Raw genomic sequence first — 22,042 nt, 5'->3', positions numbered from 1 at the left:
GACTGGGAGAATATGGTGGGAGGGCAAGGGACATGCATACTTGTTGTGTATGTGTAAGAGGAGGAAGAGTAGCAGTACTGTTAATGTCTGCATTCGCTAGATGTGCTCATAATGATGCGTGTTATATGCTCATGTTTTATGCGCAGACTGTAATGGGGGGGGGGGGGGCTTGTGTGGGCAAGAGAGAAAATGAAGTGCTGTGAGTGTGCTTTATGAGCTTAGGATTGGGGAAGCGGGGATGTGTGGGTGGGTGGATGGGGGTGCATGTACATCTCTGCTTGAGTGTGTGGATTATGCTCCATAAGGGCGTCCATGAAAAGATAACTGACTCAGGCACATCCCTTGTTTGGTGGTGCTTTAAATTAAAATAAATGAGAGTCAATTAAATTTTTCCATTGGTGGCGGTGATCACTTCACCCTCCCCCTGCAACCCCCTGTTGGAGAACACTTCAGCCTGCTGTGACGGTTACACTCATCCCCCTCTCTCCTGTGGTACATATCCTAGTTTTACATACACACAGGCATAATGCAATCGGAGCCACCAGAGGCATCAATGTAAACGTGTAGTCTTTTTCCCCATCCCGAACCTTACAGGCGTATTTATGCGGCTAAAGGTTGGGAACACAAGCGGCATTGCTGCCATTTCTTTGAAGACTATCAACCAAGGCCAGCGGGAGGCGAACACTATCTCGGGATTTAATTGTGCTGCTGGTGGGGAAAAACCTGCTTGACCCGTTTGTGTTTGAAACGAAAGAGAAGATGAGGAGAGGCACTTGTGAGGATGTTATACGGTTTGCGGAGGGGCATGCAACCACTTTGATGTGAGTTTATCAGCAACAAAGAGAAGCCAGATCCCGGGTGTTGGGGTAAGCGTATGTACTGTAAACGAGCGAGGAGTTGAGCTAACGAGCGAACACAGGCGTCCGAGAACAGGCCTGTCAACAGTAAAGCTGGGATTTATGTCTGCAGTGAACTGTGAAAACCACAGAGACAGAACATTTACATGAGGGGTGCAGAGAGTGTGTGCGTGCATGTGCAATCGTCTGTGTGTTCAAATGCGCGGTAAGGCGTGTTCGCACTAATGTGTGTTTGTGTACAGGTGTAATTGGGGGCAACACAACAGCGAGGTGTCAAAAGAGAAGCTGCTGCACTTCCCCGGTGATCTCTGGAATCTGTCACTGTGACAATCAAGTGTAGAGGAAGTGTTGGGGGGGAGTAGAGACTCATGAGAGTTATCAGAAATCAAACAACACACTGAGATGGTGCAAAGCCTTATTGATTTTCAACTGAGGGGGAAAGCAGAAAATTCATAATCCCCACTCCTCAAGCCTCCACGCCCACCCATCATCCCCTCCCCTAGTCTTACAATGAAATTGTTGCTTTCCCTAATACAATAACAAGTCCTCTGTGGGGGCATTGATCTATTGTGTGGCTGTGTGCAGGAGTAAAGTATTGCTATGGAAGAAATAAAAAGATATAAACCAGAAAATAGTCAATGAGAAAAGGAGAAGGGCAAAAGACAAAAGAAAGAGACGGACCGTGTTTTATGCAACAAATACGGATTTGTCGTGCAATATCACCTCATTGAAACCCTGCACGCTGGCAATGTCAGACTGTATAAAATAATACATTACCTAAACATAGAGGTACGGGGTAATTCCACCTTCTGACGGGGCCAGGCATGCAGGTAATATATGCATTACCCTGTTCAGGAAAACAAACAAAAACAATATCTTCACCAGCTCCAAAATACAGGGCAATAAAAAAAAAGGAACACCAGGAGATCAAACAGACAAGTCTTCTGCAAGCTGATTTTATCACCGTCCTGCGGATCTTTGGAATTGGTTAACAGTCAGATTTGGGGATTTTTCAAAATCCTCTTCTCAAGGTCTTGTGTGTGTAAACTTTTGATGGGATTAAGAGAGAGAGACCTGGGGTCTGACTACAGAGAGACGTGTTGTAGCCTGAGAGAACAAGACAAGAAGCACTGTTGTGTTGGATAAAAAAATTATAATATTAAAGTGATGAATATTACAGGTTAATCATCTGTAAAATATTCATAGCACTGTTGTTTTAATCCTTTCAAAATTCTGTGCATTCCAGAAGATTTCTGCAGCCCAAACACTGGTAAAATGCATTCATACATGTACATCGACCAGCCAACGCGTACACGAATGATCAACCTGAAGACATCTACCAAAACACACACACACACACACACACAGAATACACCTGAATTCAGAAGACTCAGCCATACATGTGTTTTTGTTTTTTACAATGGCCTCTGGTCTGTTCAGACACTCAGCCGGAAGATGTGTGTAAGAAGTTGGTGGTTGGTCGAGAGAGAATGGGAAAAGATGTGAATGCTTAAGCCGGGAAGAAAAATCGGTGTGGGATTAGTGAGGCGACTGTTAACACAATCCATCGCCCGTGGCATTGGAGGGTTCTGCAGCTCAAAAAGCCACGGCTACAGTATCTACTTGAGGAAGATTGGAGGACGTTAAAACTGCTTTGTAACAGGCACGCGCTCACACAAACATGCAGGCAAAGTGCACACAATAAAGATGCAAGCTTAAATACACGGACAGTTACACCACCCTTGTGCATTCACTCATTTCTTTACTGCACACTGCTCCGCGCTCTCTCTCTCTCACACACACACACACACAGATGTCATAGAAAAAGTACTTTCTAACGTTGCCTTGACAGACTTATCCTTTGGGGTATTCTGTTGAAAGTGTCACTCCAGGCAGTTAGATATGATTCACTTATCGTAACCATAAGAGAGCTGGATGTCTGCTTTACCAGCGCGGTGTGCTTTCACCTACCTGTAACGAGAAGCCTTGATCGCACTGGAAGGACACCATGTCGCCCACAGTGTAGCGTTCGCCCACTTTCTGGCCGTTACTGGGAGGCTGCGGCTCCGGGCACGAATCCAAACCTATTGCTTAGGACAGAGTCACAACACACAAGTGTGGGCAGCAATCATTCTTCTGCATAATATGGGAACAATCAAAGCACATTCGATATCGTTTCATTATTGAACAGCCATTGCATAATCAATGGCCACTTTTACACGTAATCTTCCAATATCTATAGAAAGGAATAATTTCATAAAACCAAACGTTTAAACACATAATTACACAGTGCCTCATTTGAATGTGCTTGTAATCGCACAATAGCTGAGTGAGTCATTTTTTCATCATAACATTGGGAAACTGGGTCAAGTCAAAGAGCTATTTTATTGGTGGCTGTAATCGCAAAATACTTCTGACTGTTATCTGAAGCAATCACTGTGAAATTACAAAGCAATCCCTGAAGTATTACTTGACAGAAAAATTGGGCTCCATTGGAACAAAGTGATTACAGAGCCACTTTCCAGGTACCGTGAGGCCTTTTAATGGCTTAGAAACCATGGTTGAGCCCAGCTATGAGCTCTTTTAATATAAGGTATTTGAGCAGCTTTCCACTGACATAGAGGGGACTAAACAAATACATGAACATTCATATCTACAGGCAGAGGAGCAAACATCTCACTTCATTATTGATACACCAATTACATGCTGTTGGTGAAAAGTAGCATTGGGGGGAAAAAAGCTTATTTTGTAAGCTTTCAACTCATCAGTCAATGGGTTGTTTGAATTAGAGATGTACCAATTTCCACTGCCAAAGTCTGACGTGCCGATTAACATTTTAATTTTAAGAACTATAATTGACAGTTAGGCTTCAGAGTCAACTTTTTAACCACCATCCCTGAAAAACAATTTCAACCCGCTTGAAGTCAGTGTAAACCATCATAGATTCAAAATAGTTGTTATCTGCATAAATGATTAGGAAATGAATATTATTATTAATGTACATTATAAGCTGCTTAGAGCTAGTGTTAGGAAATTAAACAGGTAATAATTCCCTCTTTAATATTTGTTTTACATTGCTGTGAAAAACGGTATTTATTCATGTTGCTCGCCAAAAAACAGATTTTACAAGAGTACAATTGAGCACCGTTATAATTAACCTTCACAACTAGTTTTTACTGATAGGAGATTGAATACAAGTCAATAATTATACATAATGCAAGTCAATGCAACCACTGTTAGCGTTAGCCGTTAGCTCCTTCAGAAGCAGGGCTGTGTCTCGACTACCTTTTTTAGACTGACAAACTGCATGTTTGTGTCTTCTTCACTCAAGCTCACAATATGTGTGTGTGTGTGTGTGTGTGTGTGTGTGTGTGTGTGTGTGTGTGTGTGTGTGTGGCAGTAACATTACCGCCTGTACCGCTGTGTGCCAACATTATACTATCCTGCATCACTTTTGTGTAAATGTGACCAGACTGGTTGGGCATCCGTCTATAAGATCAGGTGAAAACCAGCCAGTTTTGATCGATCGGTACATCTCCATTGATTTCACAAGTAAAATTAGCTGCTGTACTGCTGCAGCAGCAGTAATACATAAGAAATGGAAGAAAGAGTCAAACTTTGTAATAACTTTGAAATGCATAAATACATTCATGCAGAAGTTTTCTCCTGGACGCAAAATTAGTACGCAGGCCAGAGGGTGAGAGGTAGTGGGTAGAAGAATAAACAAAACCCAGCAACACAAAATAAATAAATGTATCACAACCTATGTGTAGGCACAGATAACACATACAGACAGCCCTCGGAAAAGGAAAATGCACAAAATTTACACACACTCACACACAAGCCCACTCAAAGAGCTAACAGGTCCAAGCAAGTAGGTGGGTGGATAAATGTAAACATGGCAGCTGAAATGGCCACAAAAGATTCAGAACAATTTATAAGCAACTTTTGAGAGCACTGAAGAGTGGGAGTGACCGCTGCACTGAGCATCTAGTGAAAGTTAGAGAGGATATTTGGGTGGGAGGAGACAGTAACCTCAGAGATATCATGACAGATATAACAACTGAAGAGCTACTGTACAAAGGCAGTGGGCGGATGCGCTGACATTTCTTCTCATATGTGGGTTTAAATGAAAGTATTACTTTGACAAAGTCAAATGACTTTGAAATAGATTCAAGGAGATTTGGTGAGGGAATATATTTAAACAGTGTTTGCTGCTATAGTGAAGGGCTGCCATAAGGTAGGTTTGACATCAAAGCCCATTACAGCTTTGAAAACAAAACTGTTGCATGATATTACACCGTGTCCTAAACAGCCTTCCCCTTGCACGGTTTTGGAATACTGTTTCCTAAAGCAGTGCATTCTTACTTAAATAGTGATTCAAAGGATGAAAGTGAATATAGGATTGGTGAAATATTGAAATGCAGGAGCCTCTGACAACTGCTTGCATATATACAGGAACAAAAAAAAGTGTAAATGTGTCAGCGCATAAGAGGCAGTTTGCCAGATCAGACCTTAACTGGGCACAAATAGATCATTACGCTCTGGCCAGGCTAAGAGTTAGTGCTCTCTAACAGACGGCACTGGTTCCCGTTGAGCTCCAGATGGGTTCCAGTCAAATTATCAGAATACACATTTTGGCAGGGACTGTTGTCACCCTGCTGTGAGAAGGTCAACGCCCACTGTTCTAGAGTACACAACCGCGTCTGGAGGGATTCCCGTCCTGATTAAACGGGCATCGTACTTTCAACAGGACGGCCTGCTGACTGCACGTAGCCAATGAGACGTTATCACTTCATAACTCACCAGTTACTAGCTACGCTTGTCTACTACCCAAGGGGAGCCGAGCGCTTTACCTAGTCCGGTTTGCAATTTAATATGGGTCGATAATATACTGGAATATACGAAGGTAATGAAAGCCACTAGGCAGATGCAGAAGCAAAACACGCAGGTCACTCAATAGAGAATAGTTTACGGAGGGGAAAAGATGGCTCTTTCTAAGGGTACACACAAATGCAAAAGCAAGCCGAGCGATTTAGGTTTATAAAGGACGGTACTGTGGTTATACACCGTCAACAACACAGGGAACTGAGAGTTTACTTTAGGGGGGTGGTGGCATGTGCAGTAGGGAAGAGTGGAGTAGAGCAGATCATTTAAGGTACATCAAATACATGTTTCTCCCCGAGTCATTCGACCCTATGCTTCATGCGCAGTCTAAGTGGGGCTGGTATGCAAACAGACTGGTCTATCTCAGTCAACGGATATTTAGCCCCGGTCATCATAAGCATTGTTGTCTCTTTTATTTACTGGTTATGATGCATTGCTTTTGTAAACTATTCACAGTCTAGGAGTTGACCCTTGACCCCTATTGTCAGAGAGGTTAGTGACCTGAGCTGCGTTCCAAATCGCATACTTTTTAAACTTTTTTCCTTTTAGTTCATTCTGCAGCTGCCAAAACAAAGTATGTACTGTTGCATGCCGTATGCATTCAATTGGGATGAACTACTTCCTCATAACATGGCACCTTGAACTGACCCTCTTGCTCATACATCCACTGTGCAGAGGATTGTGGGTCAAAATAGCCAGTAAAGCATGCTGGCTTGCATACTGCAAAATGTGACCATCCTGGTATTTGTTTTGCATACTAAATAGTATGGGAGTATGTGTATTGGAACTCACAGATAGTTTGATTTAAGTTAAACCTGAGCAGAAGCTAACAAAATTATTGTTTTATCACTTTTATCACACTGCATCTTATTTATTGGTTATTAGAAGTTCCTGTCAGGTTTCTTCCACTTTTTCCCTGTTAAAGAGGGTTTAGGGTGTTTCCCTGTCTGATGCCACACATTTTTGATTTGTGATATGGGGTATAAATACAATTGACTTGACTTGAGTAGATGTCACCGAGATGGATTGCTGTTGCTCTAATAAAATGCATTTCGTGAACCTAAACTATTCATATATATATAATTCAACATAAATCTTTATTGCAACTATTCACATCAAATAAAAGTATCTTATTCTGAAAGAGAAAGAGAGCAATACATCTTATTTATATTATTATACCTCATATTTGAAGGTAATGAGACTTTGAGAGGCTAATAAATGGAGGTAGTAGATGGCATTTTGAATTTTGTTCCAAGATCAACATTATCTCTATGAATTATCAAAATATGAAATGTGATGATTATCGTCACAAATACCACATCATTTATATCTCCCACTGTATGCTGATCATGATCATCATCATTAAACAGCAAAATAATCTCACTTTTGCTACCTTCATAAATAAAGTAAAACAACCAGTCTAATCAGTTTGACGACCAGGTGATTAAAATAAAGATCATATTCATTTTCAACTTAATCAATATTCTTGATTTTGCCATCATGACATTTATACTCGACATCAAACATGGTAAAAAAACAACAGAGGCCTCACATTTCCAGAAACTAGACACAAATACTGTTGCTTGTGGGGTAAAAGTGCATATAAGGGAGCAAATCATTTTCTAAACTTCATGACCAGAGGCCCAAAACCTGTCCTGTTAGCATAACTTAAAAACAAGACACTGGAGCAGGATAAGTACACTTGTAGTAGAAACACTTGCAGTATCTACAGGTGGAGTCAGTGTGAGATTCAATAATCATAAATCCCATCAGCTTCAATTGTAAATCCCATCAGCTTCTTTCATCCTTTTAAAACAGTGGGTCGGAGGAGAGGTATCACGAGGATGCCTGCTGTGCACCTAGCTTAGTCTGATGTTGGGTCTGTACAGAAATACAGAAAGTCATGTACCTATTATGCTAAATCCCAGTGCTGTCCAGCTAAATTAAAAAGGTAACACAACTCTCTAGTACCAAATGCTTTATTCATCAACTGTTTTCTGCCATCTTGTCTTCATCAGGTGTCTGAGGACATTTCTGGTTTCTGGGATTCTTAACCAATCAATGGGTAAGAAAGGTAACTATTTCTTTTTTCCCCTCCAATACAAATAAACAAGTTCTGTATTCTTTATTCAGGCTATTCTTTCAAAACACAGTGTGTTTAACCAACCCCCATCACTCATCGTAACAAATAACCAATCTCAAAGTCCATCTGCATTTGAACTTCACACATCCATCCAAGAACCACATTTCCAAAGTCTCTCAAAGAAACCATAAAGAACTCGGCTTGCGCAAGAACCTAAAGAATTACAACAGCCGCCATCGCAAATAAAGAAACTTGCATCCAGATCAAAGTGACACATCTGGTGGCTTTGAACTAGCATGAAATTAGTGGCCAAAGAGTTGCGTAATACATAGTGACTAATAAATGAGAGAAAGACCACAGCACAGTCATTTCAAGTTGAACTGCAGTGCACATTCCTGCAGCACAGTTTACATTATGATTCACTGCTGGAGCAGCAAGTGGTAATGACAATATGTGATACTTGATTGCATGTAATCAAGTATGCGTATAGACCAGGTGATTTCTGCTGTTGGTCTTTAATTAGCACGGTTCAGCCATAAAGCATATGTTAAATTGAAAACTTTGAATAACTTGAAAATATGCAGGATCCGATAGTTATCAAGAAGATTATATGTAGTATGCTTAGCATTTATAGAAAACTGCAATTACCTTTAACAGTGCCATAATGTCCTTTCAGTGGAGCGACTGAAATTAGATGTGTGGTAAAAGATGTATTGGCAGATCTTGGGGCTATTTCAGGGGATGAATTTCTTTCCAAGTTGTCCCGAATCGATGCATACTGTTGTCACAGTCACTCCATGAGGGCCGTGTAAAGAAAATGTAGGCCTCTGCAGACTGCAGCAATTGAAGCCCAGTTTGGGACTTTATTTAGGATGCACACTGCCATATTGCCTGTTAGAAGACGCCAGTTTTGTTTTCAACTATAGCATACTGTCTGCGGGTTAAAAGCTTGGCTCTTAAGAAGTTGTAGTGACGGGTGGTACACGAGATTTCGATAACTAGTCTCCACGGACTGCAACAATCACCCAAAGGAAAAATTTGAAAACAGATGGTTGACTGGCTGGGTCTGTGCCAATCCCTCTTGCCTTTTTCTTCCCACTGTACGGAGCATTCAGAGCATTAATTTGTAGCTAAGAGTGTAGGAGTGTGTGAAAAGTAAATGGGTGGTTCAAACCAACCGAAGGCTGGAAACTACAAAAGTGCACTAAGTAGAGCGCAGACCTCCGCCATATGTGTCTGCAACGAACACCGCTGTAATGTTTGATTGAATAAATACAAACCACAATTGTCTGACCTCTTGTCTAGACCGCGAGTGTATCTGGCAACAGATACAGTGATTTAATCTGCTAGTGCAGTGCTCGTTTGCAGCGAGTGGCCGATTGCTTGGCACCCGGTCTTACTGCTTGCATGGTTGTCGAGGGGCGTGCCCGTTCGGGGTGGGCCGATTGCTTGGCCCCAAGGAAGTGATGGTTGCAGCATTGTTGAGAGTCACTGCTCATCGACTCTAGGGAAGAAGAGTTCGGTTGTAACGTTAGTATTTCCAGCAGTGGACTGTAGTCAATGAGCCACAGTCTGCCCGCTGAGGATGACATGCTCGACAGGCAGCAGAGCCCTGAAGCCCTCCCCCCCCCCCCCCCCCACGCAGCGCCGTTCGCTTGTTTATTCAAAGTTTATTAATATTAAAAAGTGTCAAATTCGACACGGCACTCCCTTTGGTCCCCAGCAATACACCCGCTAAGTGTGAAGTAGATCGGATGAGCGGTTGTGGAGATATGCGAAATACATACCCACAAACAGACAGACGAAGATTACTTGCTTTACAGTTCAGTTGCAGCTGTCTGCACAGGCTGCATGCAGGCATCGCGTCTCACCAACCTATCCGGGACGTGAAGTGTTTATTTACGCTTCAAGATTTTTTTTTCCAACAATGTGCTGGTGAACGCGAGGTTGATACCCAATGAAACTGCACTGAATAAACATATCTACATTTCGCAACCTAGGCGGAGCAGTGTGTGCTGCTCTCCGGCTGTGTTCAGAGACCAGTTTGTAATCCCACAGACTCTCCCCTTCACTTTTTCCCAGCAGCTAGGAAGCAATACACAGGAACTTCTTGGGTATTGAGTATGTTTGCAGTGTTTATTCATGGCAAAACAGTAAACTACACTGTATATTTACTGCCACTAGACAACTTCACCGCTAACCTTTCCCTCTGCAGCAATGCCCAACACCTGTATGCCGTAGGTGCAGCCACTGTCTCCATCTCTCTTTCTCAGCCACATACACGCACACACACACTAAGCATAGCCCCATTGAGACACGATCATGTGTTGATGGGAATTTAGATCAGGAATACAACAGGGCCAGCGTTTGCAGCTAACCTAGGGATGCAAATCTGCCTGAAGCAGCACCTACCAGCTAGTTAAGAGGAGTCAGAAGTAGTATTAGCCGTGGACACACAGATGCCCACACACCCACACAACCAAACACATTAAAAAGATACAAACATGCAACCGACTAGAGGACCAATTAGAAGATTGCTGTCGTTTGACCAAATAAATCAGTATCTGAACTCTGCTATGAGGAGTAGATTAACGCAAAATGGGAAACAACAGACTACAAAACGAATACTTGATGAGCAGTTCCATAGAGAAGCAACATGACTTTATCACACATACACGTTTGCCAATAGGCAAGCGGTAGAACCATATGCTAGGCAAGCAAACAAACGTGAATAACAAGAGGAAAAGTAGAAAGGAGTGTAACTGGAGCTGGCTTTACACAAAGCATCAGGGAATGCACTTTACATGGGCAGCAGAGGCAAAGTGCAAGACAGACAGAGGAAAGAACTGACTGGCCGACTGTGAGACATGGCACTGAAGTGACTCAGCAGTAGGTGGCGGTGGTTGGGGCGAGGAGGGGGTGGGGGTTAGTGCAGAGAGGAAAGAGCCCACAGAGACACGCAGCTATGGAATGCTTCCAGGAAAGAGGAGGGTGTTGTGGAAACGAAGTGCCGACTGCGAGAGACATGAATGTGAAGTCGTTCTCGGCAGTGGTGTAATGCTCGCGGACTGACACAACTGACAGCCGGGACAGACTCGGTGACAGCGATGTTTTTGTCATGCTTCTTTTGTTTTGCAACACATTCGTGGGAACTGACTGGAAGTTTGAGTGGGGGACTGATTTTATTCAAAAGCATGTTAGTCTTTGCTTGAGTTGTGTACGGGATCTTAAAATGTGTTACGTTAGCAGGGCTCTCATCGTGTGGCCTTTCTTTCACGCCTTTGTGACTTTGTCTCACCCACATCCCATTTTATCTCGACATTATGGAGTTCGTGTCTTCTCCACTTTTATTTTTCCCGTGGTTGCGCTTTTTCACTGCCCTCCATGTACTTTACTGAAAATGAGGTCTCCCATCGCCACACACTTTAGTAAGAAAATTGCTTTTATGTGAAGGTGAGCGTTAAGTAACCAGCTAGAAGAAAGACAACTGTGAAGAGGAGAAAGTACAAATTAAAATTTCTTCTAACCTTAAAGAGACAAATAACAAAGAGGGAAATTACCCTGACATTAAAAGAGACAACTGGAAAATGCATGAGATGTAAATAACAGTGGGGAAATTGGTCACAAAGGACTGTTTTATCAAATATCTGCAGATAGCACCATGCATTACCTGCAGATCAGCGCCCCTATTTTCATTTACACAATTTTCGAATGGGAGGACTTAGTAAGTCAGTCGCTCCACTGGGGCCTGCTGCATTCCTTTAATTTGAGTGTATGGTAAATTGTCAGCATTCTCCTTTGCAAATATGCCCCGAAGTGAATAGCCCACTGAGAGATGAGTAAATTGAGTCCCTAAATGAAAAAGGATGTAGGTCCAGTAGCTTGTAGCAATGGGAGGACTTGCAAAAGACCACAGGGGAATACAATGCCTGGATACAAAGTCTAAGAGATACATAAAAAAAAAACACTTTGCCTACTCACTCGCTAATCTCACACTTTCTATGTCCGACTGTGCCACCCCGACCAGCTGTCCCTCTTATTTCTTATACCTCTGTGCAGCAGCTGGAAGGTGGTGGCAGATGGACACATGGAAACAAACTGACAACAGACAAAGTGACAGGCAGACAGGCAGGCAGACAAGCCGTCTCTCCTCATACCTGTGTACTCCAAGTGGAAGCCAGCGGCGGATACACTGATGTCAGACTGGAAGGTCAAGTACAGGTTGTTGGATGTGCTGTTCAGCAGTTGAGGGATTGTTGTACCTGTATTACACAACATAGAAAAGATAGTTTAGACCATGTCCGGCCCATATTCCAGATTTAGGACCATGAAAACGTGTGGGCATGCATAACACATGAACATTTATTGTACTTTGGTTATATGAGGTGTAGATAATAATTAAATCAGTCTCTGGATTCCACTTTTTGAGCCAAAGTCTAATATGAGACTGGACACTAGCAGCCATTTAGCCTCCACAACCTTGCAAAGGGAGAGTTGCTGATTATTATTAGCAGGTACAAATATAATGGAGAAAGTGCCTCAAATGATACAATAAATAAGAGACAATCACATATAAAGAAATAAAATAACACTCCAAGAGCAGGGTCCCTTTTTAGAGAAATAAAAAAAGACAGTGAGAAACTTTCCTGCATTTTGGATAATCTGCTATTTATGGAAGGCTTTTTGGGTCGACCAGAACATAAAGCATTACAATAGTCTATGATCTGCAGTGATTTTCAGAAACAATGATTGTTCATCGACATGAATCACACCAGCCGTCTCTGTCACACATTTTAGAGTTTTCAGTAGAGAAATCAAAAATGAAACGCATGAACACGAGCATGATCGATAATTCTAACTCTGAATTTGCACTGGAGAATGTTATCTGTGTGTTGCAACAATGAGGTCATACTCTTCAGGTTCAGGTTCATATTCTCTATTCCAGGCGTGTCTTCGGCAATTTGCATGGAGACTTTTACATGTATTCGTGATCACCTTCATCGGTTTAGCCCCAGATAAAATTGATTGCTAGCCATTTAAAATCCCCTAGCCTTTTCAAACCGCACGCTATCCTGCACAGTGAGAGCTGCACTGTGGAGCTATTACAATATGTAAAGAGTTTTGCTCCAAAATGAGATATCCACCACTTGAGATATTTGACACCTAGGCTCATAAAAATTGATATAAGACGCTGAAGTCATTATGCTACACCAGTCCCTCCGATACCACGATCCAGCATTTAAAATTATGTGATAGCCTGTTTCTAGTAGGTTACCATGTGGCAAGAGCTCCATTTTCATTAGCGTGAGCCCTAAGGCAACATTGCATTTGTAAAAACTCCAGCATGAAACATTATGAAGACCTCAAATGCAGGGACAGAAATGTTTTCATCTTTGACTTCTTTAACTGGTTTAAGACAGAGGACATGCCAAATGTCATCAGCTCCATCGCCACATCTGTCTGCTGCTGGGTCCCAGTGACATCTGATTGAATTTCAAGAGGCACCCGGCAACTCAAATCCAGTTGTATCAGTATTACCTGAGTAGCTACCAAGCCTTGGAGCATTGCCATCAACCCCGTCAAAGAAATCCAGCGAATCCCAGTTGTGTTCTGTGGCGAAGGTCACAACTTGAATCTGAAAGACAAAGATACTTTAATATAAACGCCTTGCGGTAAGTCAAGTTGCAGTTTACAGCCGTGTCATGCATTTCATTTCAGCCATTTTGTTTCTCTTCGTCTATGTTGCTTTATTACAAGAGGGAAATTGCTCTTAGACATTTCATTGTATTTTTTAGCACTGTTAGTGAGATTGTAATTTATTATACAATGGCTTTTATAGTCGACACAAAATGTGAGATATATATGAAATGTCACCGAAAAGGCTTTTGTTTCGTAGGGAAGAAGAGAGACATATTTTTCATTTTATCACACAATTGCCTTGGACCTTGGCTGCCGCCAGCGTGGAGGCACATAAATAAATCCCCACGAAATATCTTTTAATCTCTCATCAAACATTATACTCCTAAAAAGAATCTACATATGTGTCCTCTCACTTGGATGCCGGCCCCCTCGGGAACAGAGATTTTCCAGGCACAGTTCAGATAGTTGGTGTACAGCTCTGGGTATCCAGGAGAGAGGATGGTGCCTTTGCGGTCAGTTAACACCCCGCCGCAGGGAACTAGAAAAAAGGATAACAGATTGAGAAAGAGAGAGAAAAAGAGAGAAAAAAAAAAAATGTTAGGCTCAAGTCTGCACACACACACACACCTGCAGAGCCGCGAGTTGGCAGAGGTTAATCATAAAAGCATCATTTCACAATACATGGATTTTAAATGAGCCTCTATAAAAATCACTTCATATGATGTAATTCTGTGGACTCCAATGACAGCCAGCCATGATAATGACAGGTTCTACTTGGTATGTCATGTAAAAGAGCTTTATTTTATGACCAGATGATGATATTGTCATTTAATGCCCCAGTGGAGTTTTGCATGGCAGCACACTCGCCTCTCGGTCTATTCAGACGTAAACAGATCAGCCCTGATGTTATTCTATCCCTCGCAGGCCACACAAATCACATCTATCAGTTGCAAAAGCTATTCCTCTCAAAGCGCACCTTGTTCCTACCAGTGCCACAAGTAACGTATTTATCGAGCCTCTCTTGGCTCTCAGATGAATGTTGAATTGGAGTCACTTGCCGGGTTGTGCTGACATTTTCAGGCAGTTTAGATTTTTTACCTATGCTCAAATATATCAAATGAAAAAAGGACCATAACCGTTACAATTTCTTTATTGCTTTGCAGACACTGCCAATTGGCCTTCTATAAGGACAGCAACCTCCTACAGAGTGTTTAGCTCCACTTTTTGTCCATTAAGGATTGTGGTAGCACAACCTTGCAGACCTTTGGATTATAACACAGAACAAAAAGCATTTCCTTCCTCTTGAAATGTAGTCCTGCTGGCTAATACAGAAACAATCAACCTATTAGGCTGATGGAACTTTTGCTCAGCAAAATCATTTACCCTATCACAAGAAGAGAAGTCTAATGCAACAGTGCGTTTGCTTTTTTAATTGTTGCTTTTCTTTGTGAGATCCACTGTTCTGCTGTCACCAGCTTGAATATATCTGTTCGACATCCGTTAAGCCATCACATGTAGTTCAACAATAATGACGGATTCTGTATACTACAAAAAAAAACTCCTTTATTCCCTTTTCTCCTCACTCCAGATGCAGAAACAGGTGTTCTTCAGATTGAACTGCAGGTTGGAGAAGGCTTGAGTTTAGCACCTAGTATTTGTCGTGACAGTTTCTCTATAGGACCATGAGCAAAGCTATCAGCCAGGGAGGATGAGGTCCTTCAGATGTTCCGAGAGGAGTGCAACGTGTTCTCACAATGAAGACGCAGCTGTTGCTCGTCAAGGACAAGGCTTTACCCTGTACAGGTCAATGATAATCACTGTTTTCCATATCCACCAGCCACGGGAGGGCTGGATGTCAAAGACAATGGGAGACATGGAAAATAAGAGAAAAATAAAATGTGCTACTTATCACAAAGAAAAAAAGTGGTCGTCAGAAAAAGCATTTTTCAGCTATCAGCTTGCCACAATTTCAAACTCATAAATATTCTACAGGTGACATCTAGCTGATAGAATCGTGCCAAAGTGACTACTATGTTCCTTACGCTCCAAGTGACACATTAGAGAAAATGACTTCCATACTGTACCTCACAGCAATCACACTTTCATATATCACTGCCTCGACATCTAATGCATGACACATGTAGACAATTCCGTATTGATTAACTCTGGAAGGAGAACAGCTTGTGCAATTGTTCATAATTCCGCTTTGCAAATGAAACATGAAGGTCAATGCAGATGAAATATAGAGAACTGTAGTCAGAAGGTTGCAGGCTTATTGTCAGTAACCTTGTTTTCTATTTAATCATTTCCTGTCGGTTGTCCAAAATGTCTTTTTCTACAAAATGAAATGCAAAATATAGAAGTACACAGACGGATGTTTTAGGTCCAACATTCAACGGCAAAACAAAAAGGTCTGTAAAAACAATTAAAACCATTTTAAGAATTATAAAATATGTGTTTTGCTCTAGTTTCTAGCACGAAACCACATTCTTGACAACAAGCAACGGACTCCTAGCAGAGAAAGATTCAGTATTTCAGTATAACTTAACAGCTCCTCTGAGTCCCCTGAGCTGTCAGTTAATGTAATTGGTTGAGCAAGATTAGAAATCATGACAGTCATAAAAGCATGAATGCTCCACACACCCATCTCAATCTGTAGGAGGCTCATATGTCAGAGTTACTGCAGGTAGACAAGCGTGGGGACTACACGCATTGTGAGACACCATTTAACGCCATCTGAATTCACAGCAACTTTTAATTAGAAGTCTTTTAATCAAGATATCAAAAACCTTATCTGCACATAATATGTGTACCACATAGGTGTTTCACATTACATGCACTACTTATATAGAAGTATATATTCCTTAATATATAATTCTTTGTTTTTAGGATGTATACACATCTTGCATACAAATATCTAAATTCTGCAGTATAAAACTGGCTTTTGTCAATTACCTTATACTTATTTCCATTCACCACAAAGAGACATGTAAACGATATACAACAATAATATCCTCTAATGTCTAATGTCTACATTATGAGCAGTACTCTTCTCTCTGCAACTTTAAGCTTTCTTAGATTAGTTAAGCACCAAAGCGGGCGCCCGTGCCACATTTTCAAGATTTTCTTCAAGAAAGACAGTGAAAACAACTACGACAAACAAAGCTATCCCAAAATTGTGAATTACTGTCAATGTCTAATGTGGAACACGGTCACCCTAAAGTGGGAAAAAGATATTTACAAAACACAAATTGCTTTTTGTATGCAGTCCCAATGTTTTGGAAGGGTTGGTGGTGGGATTTAATATTTTTCATTTTAAAAACAATGCGTGCTATCTTTATAAAAATTTAAAAAAAGTTATATTAATACAGACAAAATCACACTGGCAGTCATTCCCATTGTCATGACAGAAACCATAATACATTCCTAATATGATGACCTCAAGACCAGCTCATCTTGCTCCGGAGAGGCCCTCTGGCCCGGCCTTACCACACACCCACACTGAGACACTTGGGAGGATATGTTAAAACAAGCTCAGTGTACACTGTTGACTTGTTGACACCTTCGAAAAAGTGTTTCAGTCAACAATTCCAACATGTGCGCATATTGAGTATGAATCATGGCAATCTGTGAGCTTATGTAATATTGGGCAGTCGTGATCAGTCGTGATTTAGTTTGTGAGAGTCAGCTGCCTTGCTCTCAGTTGTGCAGGGAACAAAATGGTGCTTATCTGTCAGTATTTACCTTTACATTATTTGTACTAACCTGTAAAGGCCCTTTTCATTTCCATAATCTAAAGGTGGTACAAGCAGATGTTTGAATAGAGCCCACCATTTACACATGACACTGGAAAAGGTTTTAAAGCTCACTATAAAGTACTTCAAGTCAAGCTCCACCAGGAAACAAACCAAAACCGCTTTTTTTTCCCCCAAGTAAACTATTCTCCATAAAACTCAACAGAGGCCACCCAAACATTATGCAGCCATTCAGGCGAGGCAAATTAAATCACGATAGAACAGTGTGCTAGCACGACTAAACAGCAAAGCCTCAGTTCACCGGCTTTGTATTTGTGAAATTGAAAAGCAAAACAATTGTCGCCTGACGAGCCAGGTCGGTAAGAGCAGGACCAGCACCTGGAACTGTATCTTCTGAAATGCAGGTACCTCACAGGAGAGCGGTGTCTGATGCCGTCATATCCCATAAAGAGGGCTTGAGTAATTGAGCATAGTGTTTTTGTTGAAGCTTTCATGAAACTATATCCATTATTCTGGACGACTTCACTGCCGCTGGGGGAGATGTGCTGCAGCCAGATTCAATCTCCAGATAAAAATCACTGTGTTTAAAACCGCGCGTGCCACTGCTATTCCCTTACCAGTTGGCAGTAAACTCGGATGAACCTTGGCTTGAAATCTTCCGCGCTCACCGGCTCTGACTATTTGCTGGCTGGCACAAGGTCTAACTTCCAATAGATTTCTCCCTTCTTTATCTGCAGTTCTTTATCTTCCCAAGGTAGACACGTGAGTGTCTTCGTAAGACTGAGCGCATGTCCCTGAATCTGTTCATGTGTATGAATGTGGGATGCGTGTATGTCTATGTAAATTTAAGCCGGTACGTATTTACTGCACTGTATGTCTGCATGTTTCTGTGTATGCTAGCCAAAGAGCCGTGTAGAGAGAGAGATGCTGGTCCCTTCAGTCGACGGTCCACACCACACACAGACCATCACGTGCTGCTGGAATTATCTGGCTACTGGATCATTACCAGGTTGTTGTGTTTTTTGTCGATGTTAAAAATAAACTGTTCTTTATTAAAAGACTAGACCTCCATTATATACATATGGGATGGCAGTGTATTAGAAACGTCTTCTATTGCAGGTCTGTTGCATTGAATTGCATTAGATAATAAACTGTAACCTGGAAGTATGTGGTGCATGAGCGATGTGGGCTGCATAGAAACAGTTATCTCAAGTGTGGGCTCTTGGACATATTCACATAACTCTATTAATTTTTCTATTAGTCTGTCAAGGCACAGGAACAAAAATCCCTTGTCTGGAAGGAAGACTTATGTGACACTTTGTTGTATTGTTTGTCCTTGCTTCTTTCTTCTTGTCTGAACTATCAAGACCAGAGGCAGGTGGATGCTTTGCAATGGGTGACAGACATTAAGATAAGGAATGACTTGGAAAAAAAAGACACCAAACGTTTTTTGTGCACCTACTCCATCTTTTTGGATTTGTGTGTGCATGTGTGTGTGTCTGTGTGTGTGTGTGTGTGCATGCAGGGGGTGAGGCGAAGGTTGGAAGATGAGGGCGCTTACCGACACATGTGGGCACAGTGCCGTTCCACTGGGCCAGGGCACTGGGCACGGCCTCACACCTGATGGCGTTGGAGCCGTGGAGCGTGTAGCCTGGATTGCATTCAAACAGCACCACCATGCCGATGCCAAAGTCGTTCCCTATCCGCTTCCCAAACCGGGGCTCAGGGACCGAGCTACACTGAGAGGCGCTTGTCCGGGGGACAGCTAGGGACGAGAGGAAAGGAAGCGAGCATGAGAGGAAGAAAGACAAAGAGTGGCGGGTGGGTGGGGTAGAGAGAACGACAACAGGGAGCCGGAGAGATGACAAGAAAAAGGAGGCAGATAGGAACGGTGAAGCCCTTGTGAATCTCCTCGCACGTCATTAGTCACTCTCGTCTACTGTGCCAGGATAGGCTGTTTGACTCCACATCATCCTGATCTGCTCAGCCATGCCCATCCAAGCCAATGGCACTCTGCTGAACAGCCTTTTTTTTTTTTTTTTTAAAGCAGGCAAACACACTCAATGCACTAAATGAGTTTCCACACGAAAATTCAGGAAATGTTTCAGAAAAAGCAGCCTTACCTTGATAAACAAAGTGAAATCCTTTCGCAGTTTCTGTTCCATTTGTGGTAAACTTGAGCGTTATCTTGTTTCCTGAACTCAAAGGGAGTGTCTCGCCTAAGTTACGAAATCAAAGGAGACATTATTAGTCTGTTTGGAGGATGCCGTGTACACATGTCCGCAGATAATGTACACACAAAGTGACAAATAATTACAAACTATGAATATAAGCCCAGCATAGCCTTATGACTGCGTGAAAAAGGAAGAATATTGACTCAGTTCTGTGTAACATGTCAATGTGATTTAAATTTACAGTTCAATACATCTTCAGTGGTAATGCTGGAAACGGCAGATCTGATTAATTTGTATGACAATTTACAACAGCTGGTTTGCTTTTGTTATTTTAATTTGGTTTGGTTAGTTCATGCAATTGTAATCATAAGGTATTATGTGTCATCATTGTGTTTCATTATATCATCACACAAATGAAGGAGGAAAGAATCTCTATCCTTGGCAGAATTAAGCTGCTAGGATTTTAGATTTTAAAATTGTCTGGGAAAAATAGTTATTTATTTGAATTGAACAGAGAGTTTCTTTCTTGCCTGCAGTGCCAAATGATGTGTTTGACTTGAAAGAACTACTCTTTTTTTTTTTTATATATATAAAAAAACAAGGTTCCAGTGTTGTGTTTTTTACCTGAATGAGATCCATATATGGAGGAGAGAAGAGCTGAATCTAGGGAGGATCCGTCATAGATATCGACCACATCACTGGTCAAAGTCTGGAACACCACAAACTGGCCAAACAGCACTGCAAGAAAGGAGAGTGAGGAGAAAAATGATACGTCAACATTCAGCCCATTCACTGGGGCTTCCGTTGTCCCTGGAAGGAAATAATCAGGTAAACTGGTGAGATTAGAAACAATTATCTTTTGAAATCGGGCTGATGCTGACACCGTGAACCATAAACACAGAGGTTAATGTTGTTTTGACTGGAATACTCCCAGGGGGGCCGTGTATCTAATCAAATTTGCACGTGTCTCTCCCAAGAGGATAGTCAAAACACTTAAACTGTAAATAAAATACGATTGGCAGAATTTATGGACAATCTACTGATATCTATTTGAGATCATTTTGCTACAAATGACACGTGGCACCTTTTACAATATCACAGTGCAGTAGTTTTAAAGGTTTTGAGGCACATTTACCAGAAGCATGACAGATACAAACTATCTTTCTCGTCACATACATGCATACATGAAATTCGACCTCTGCATCTAATCCATCCTGAGCATTAGGAGCACTGGGCTGCTGTAAAGAGCGCCTGGAGAGCAACTTGAGCTTCAGTGTCTCGCTCAAGGACACTTTGACATGTTGACAGTAGGAGCCGGGGACAGAACCACCAACCTTGAGATTAAAGGACGACCCGCTCCACCCCCTGAACCGCAGTCGCCCCAATGCTTGTCATTTAGACACAATATGAATTTCATAAGGCAAAACGTTGACGATGAATCCCAAACAACAAATCAGAAGATCAGCCATGTAATATGACTTTCATGTGCTGTTGTGACTTTGTTGTTTGTGTGAGTCAGTCAGAGAATCTGGGATACAGAGATAGTGAGGATAAGGGCAGCTTCATGTATTTTTCGAGTGTTGTTGTCCACAGATACGTCAGTAATGGCAGTTGATGTCAATGTGCCTTGGAAATAATGAAACATTAGAACAATTCTACAAATGTTTGAGAAGACGCAGAAAAACATTCATCAAAAAAAGCAGCGGAGTCACAGTACAGAGCAGTCGTCAGATTTCACTTTTCACGTGACAAGAGTAAAGGAGAGTTGACCAACAAGACGATGGCCGGGGATCTGTTGTCAGAGCAAAGAACAAATGCGCCTATTTGGCAATATTTCTGATTGAACAGGTACATTTCCTCATAATGGCATCGCTAATGCACACACATGCACTTAAATGGGGAGTCTTTAAAATCCCAATAAACTTCAGTCTAATGTTAAGAAACGATACAAAATGGGATTTGGGGTATGATATGCTTCCTGAGCATTAGCTTCATAAAGGTCACCATTTCCTCAAGTAAAGTAATATCCGCTCATCTGCTGTAAACCTTTATGTGGCATTTACTTAACCAATAATAAGGTATTCCTTCGAATGTTGCATCTCTTTTTGGTGTGGCATGGCATTAAACATAATGACACAATACCGAGCGGGTCCTTAAAGTCTAACTAAAATAAGATTTACGCCATAGTTTGCGCGTCCGTACTGAAGAGTAAGGACGACACCAGCATCTGAAGACATTTGAAGGATGCCGTTTAATAATTCTCCTACTCCGACTGAGTAACACAAAACAAGGGGGATTCACAGAGCATATATACACGTATATGGTTGCTAGAAAAGGTAACCCATCTAATATAGCGTCACGCTGTGTGAACTGCATGGTTAGGGCATCTGGACAATGTCTTTGCAAAGTCTGACCTTTAATCTAATTAAACTCCTTTACTTAATAACATGTCACACAACAATATTATTATTTATTACAAAAAGAATAATTAAATCTTATGCTAAAAAAAACAAAAACAATATATAGCACTAAGGGGAACTACTGAGAACTTCTGATAATGAAAAGGGAATTGTCTAAATAATGTCCTGCATGAATATTTCCAATTAAGCATTCCTGATTATATCAATGTGTACACGCCTCTGAAAG

General features: G+C 41.6%; 1 protein-coding gene across 1 annotated transcript in view; it reads right to left on the bottom strand.

The window, feature by feature from the left end:
- Positions 1–22,042, bottom strand: part of LOC142938180 (CUB and sushi domain-containing protein 3-like) — a 194,277-nt gene that overhangs the window by 64,806 nt on the left and 107,429 nt on the right. Inside the window, exons 32-39 of the mRNA XM_076081426.1 lie at positions 20,021–20,134; positions 19,346–19,441; positions 18,784–18,987; positions 13,881–14,005; positions 13,366–13,462; positions 11,985–12,089; positions 2,829–2,947; positions 1,635–1,704 (exon numbers count right to left, since the gene is read on the bottom strand). Coding sequence (XP_075937541.1) covers positions 1,635–1,704; positions 2,829–2,947; positions 11,985–12,089; positions 13,366–13,462; positions 13,881–14,005; positions 18,784–18,987; positions 19,346–19,441; positions 20,021–20,134 — 930 coding nt within the window. The remainder of the gene's footprint in view (positions 1–1,634; positions 1,705–2,828; positions 2,948–11,984; positions 12,090–13,365; positions 13,463–13,880; positions 14,006–18,783; positions 18,988–19,345; positions 19,442–20,020; positions 20,135–22,042) is intronic.

This window comes from Anarhichas minor, unplaced genomic scaffold (assembly GCF_050575085.1).
Source record: "Anarhichas minor isolate MPS153535 unplaced genomic scaffold, ASM5057508v1 ptg000080l, whole genome shotgun sequence".
NCBI lineage: Eukaryota > Metazoa > Chordata > Actinopteri > Perciformes > Anarhichadidae > Anarhichas > Anarhichas minor.
Note: the sequence above shows the minus strand (reverse complement) of the source record. Positions and strands in the feature narration are given on the sequence as shown.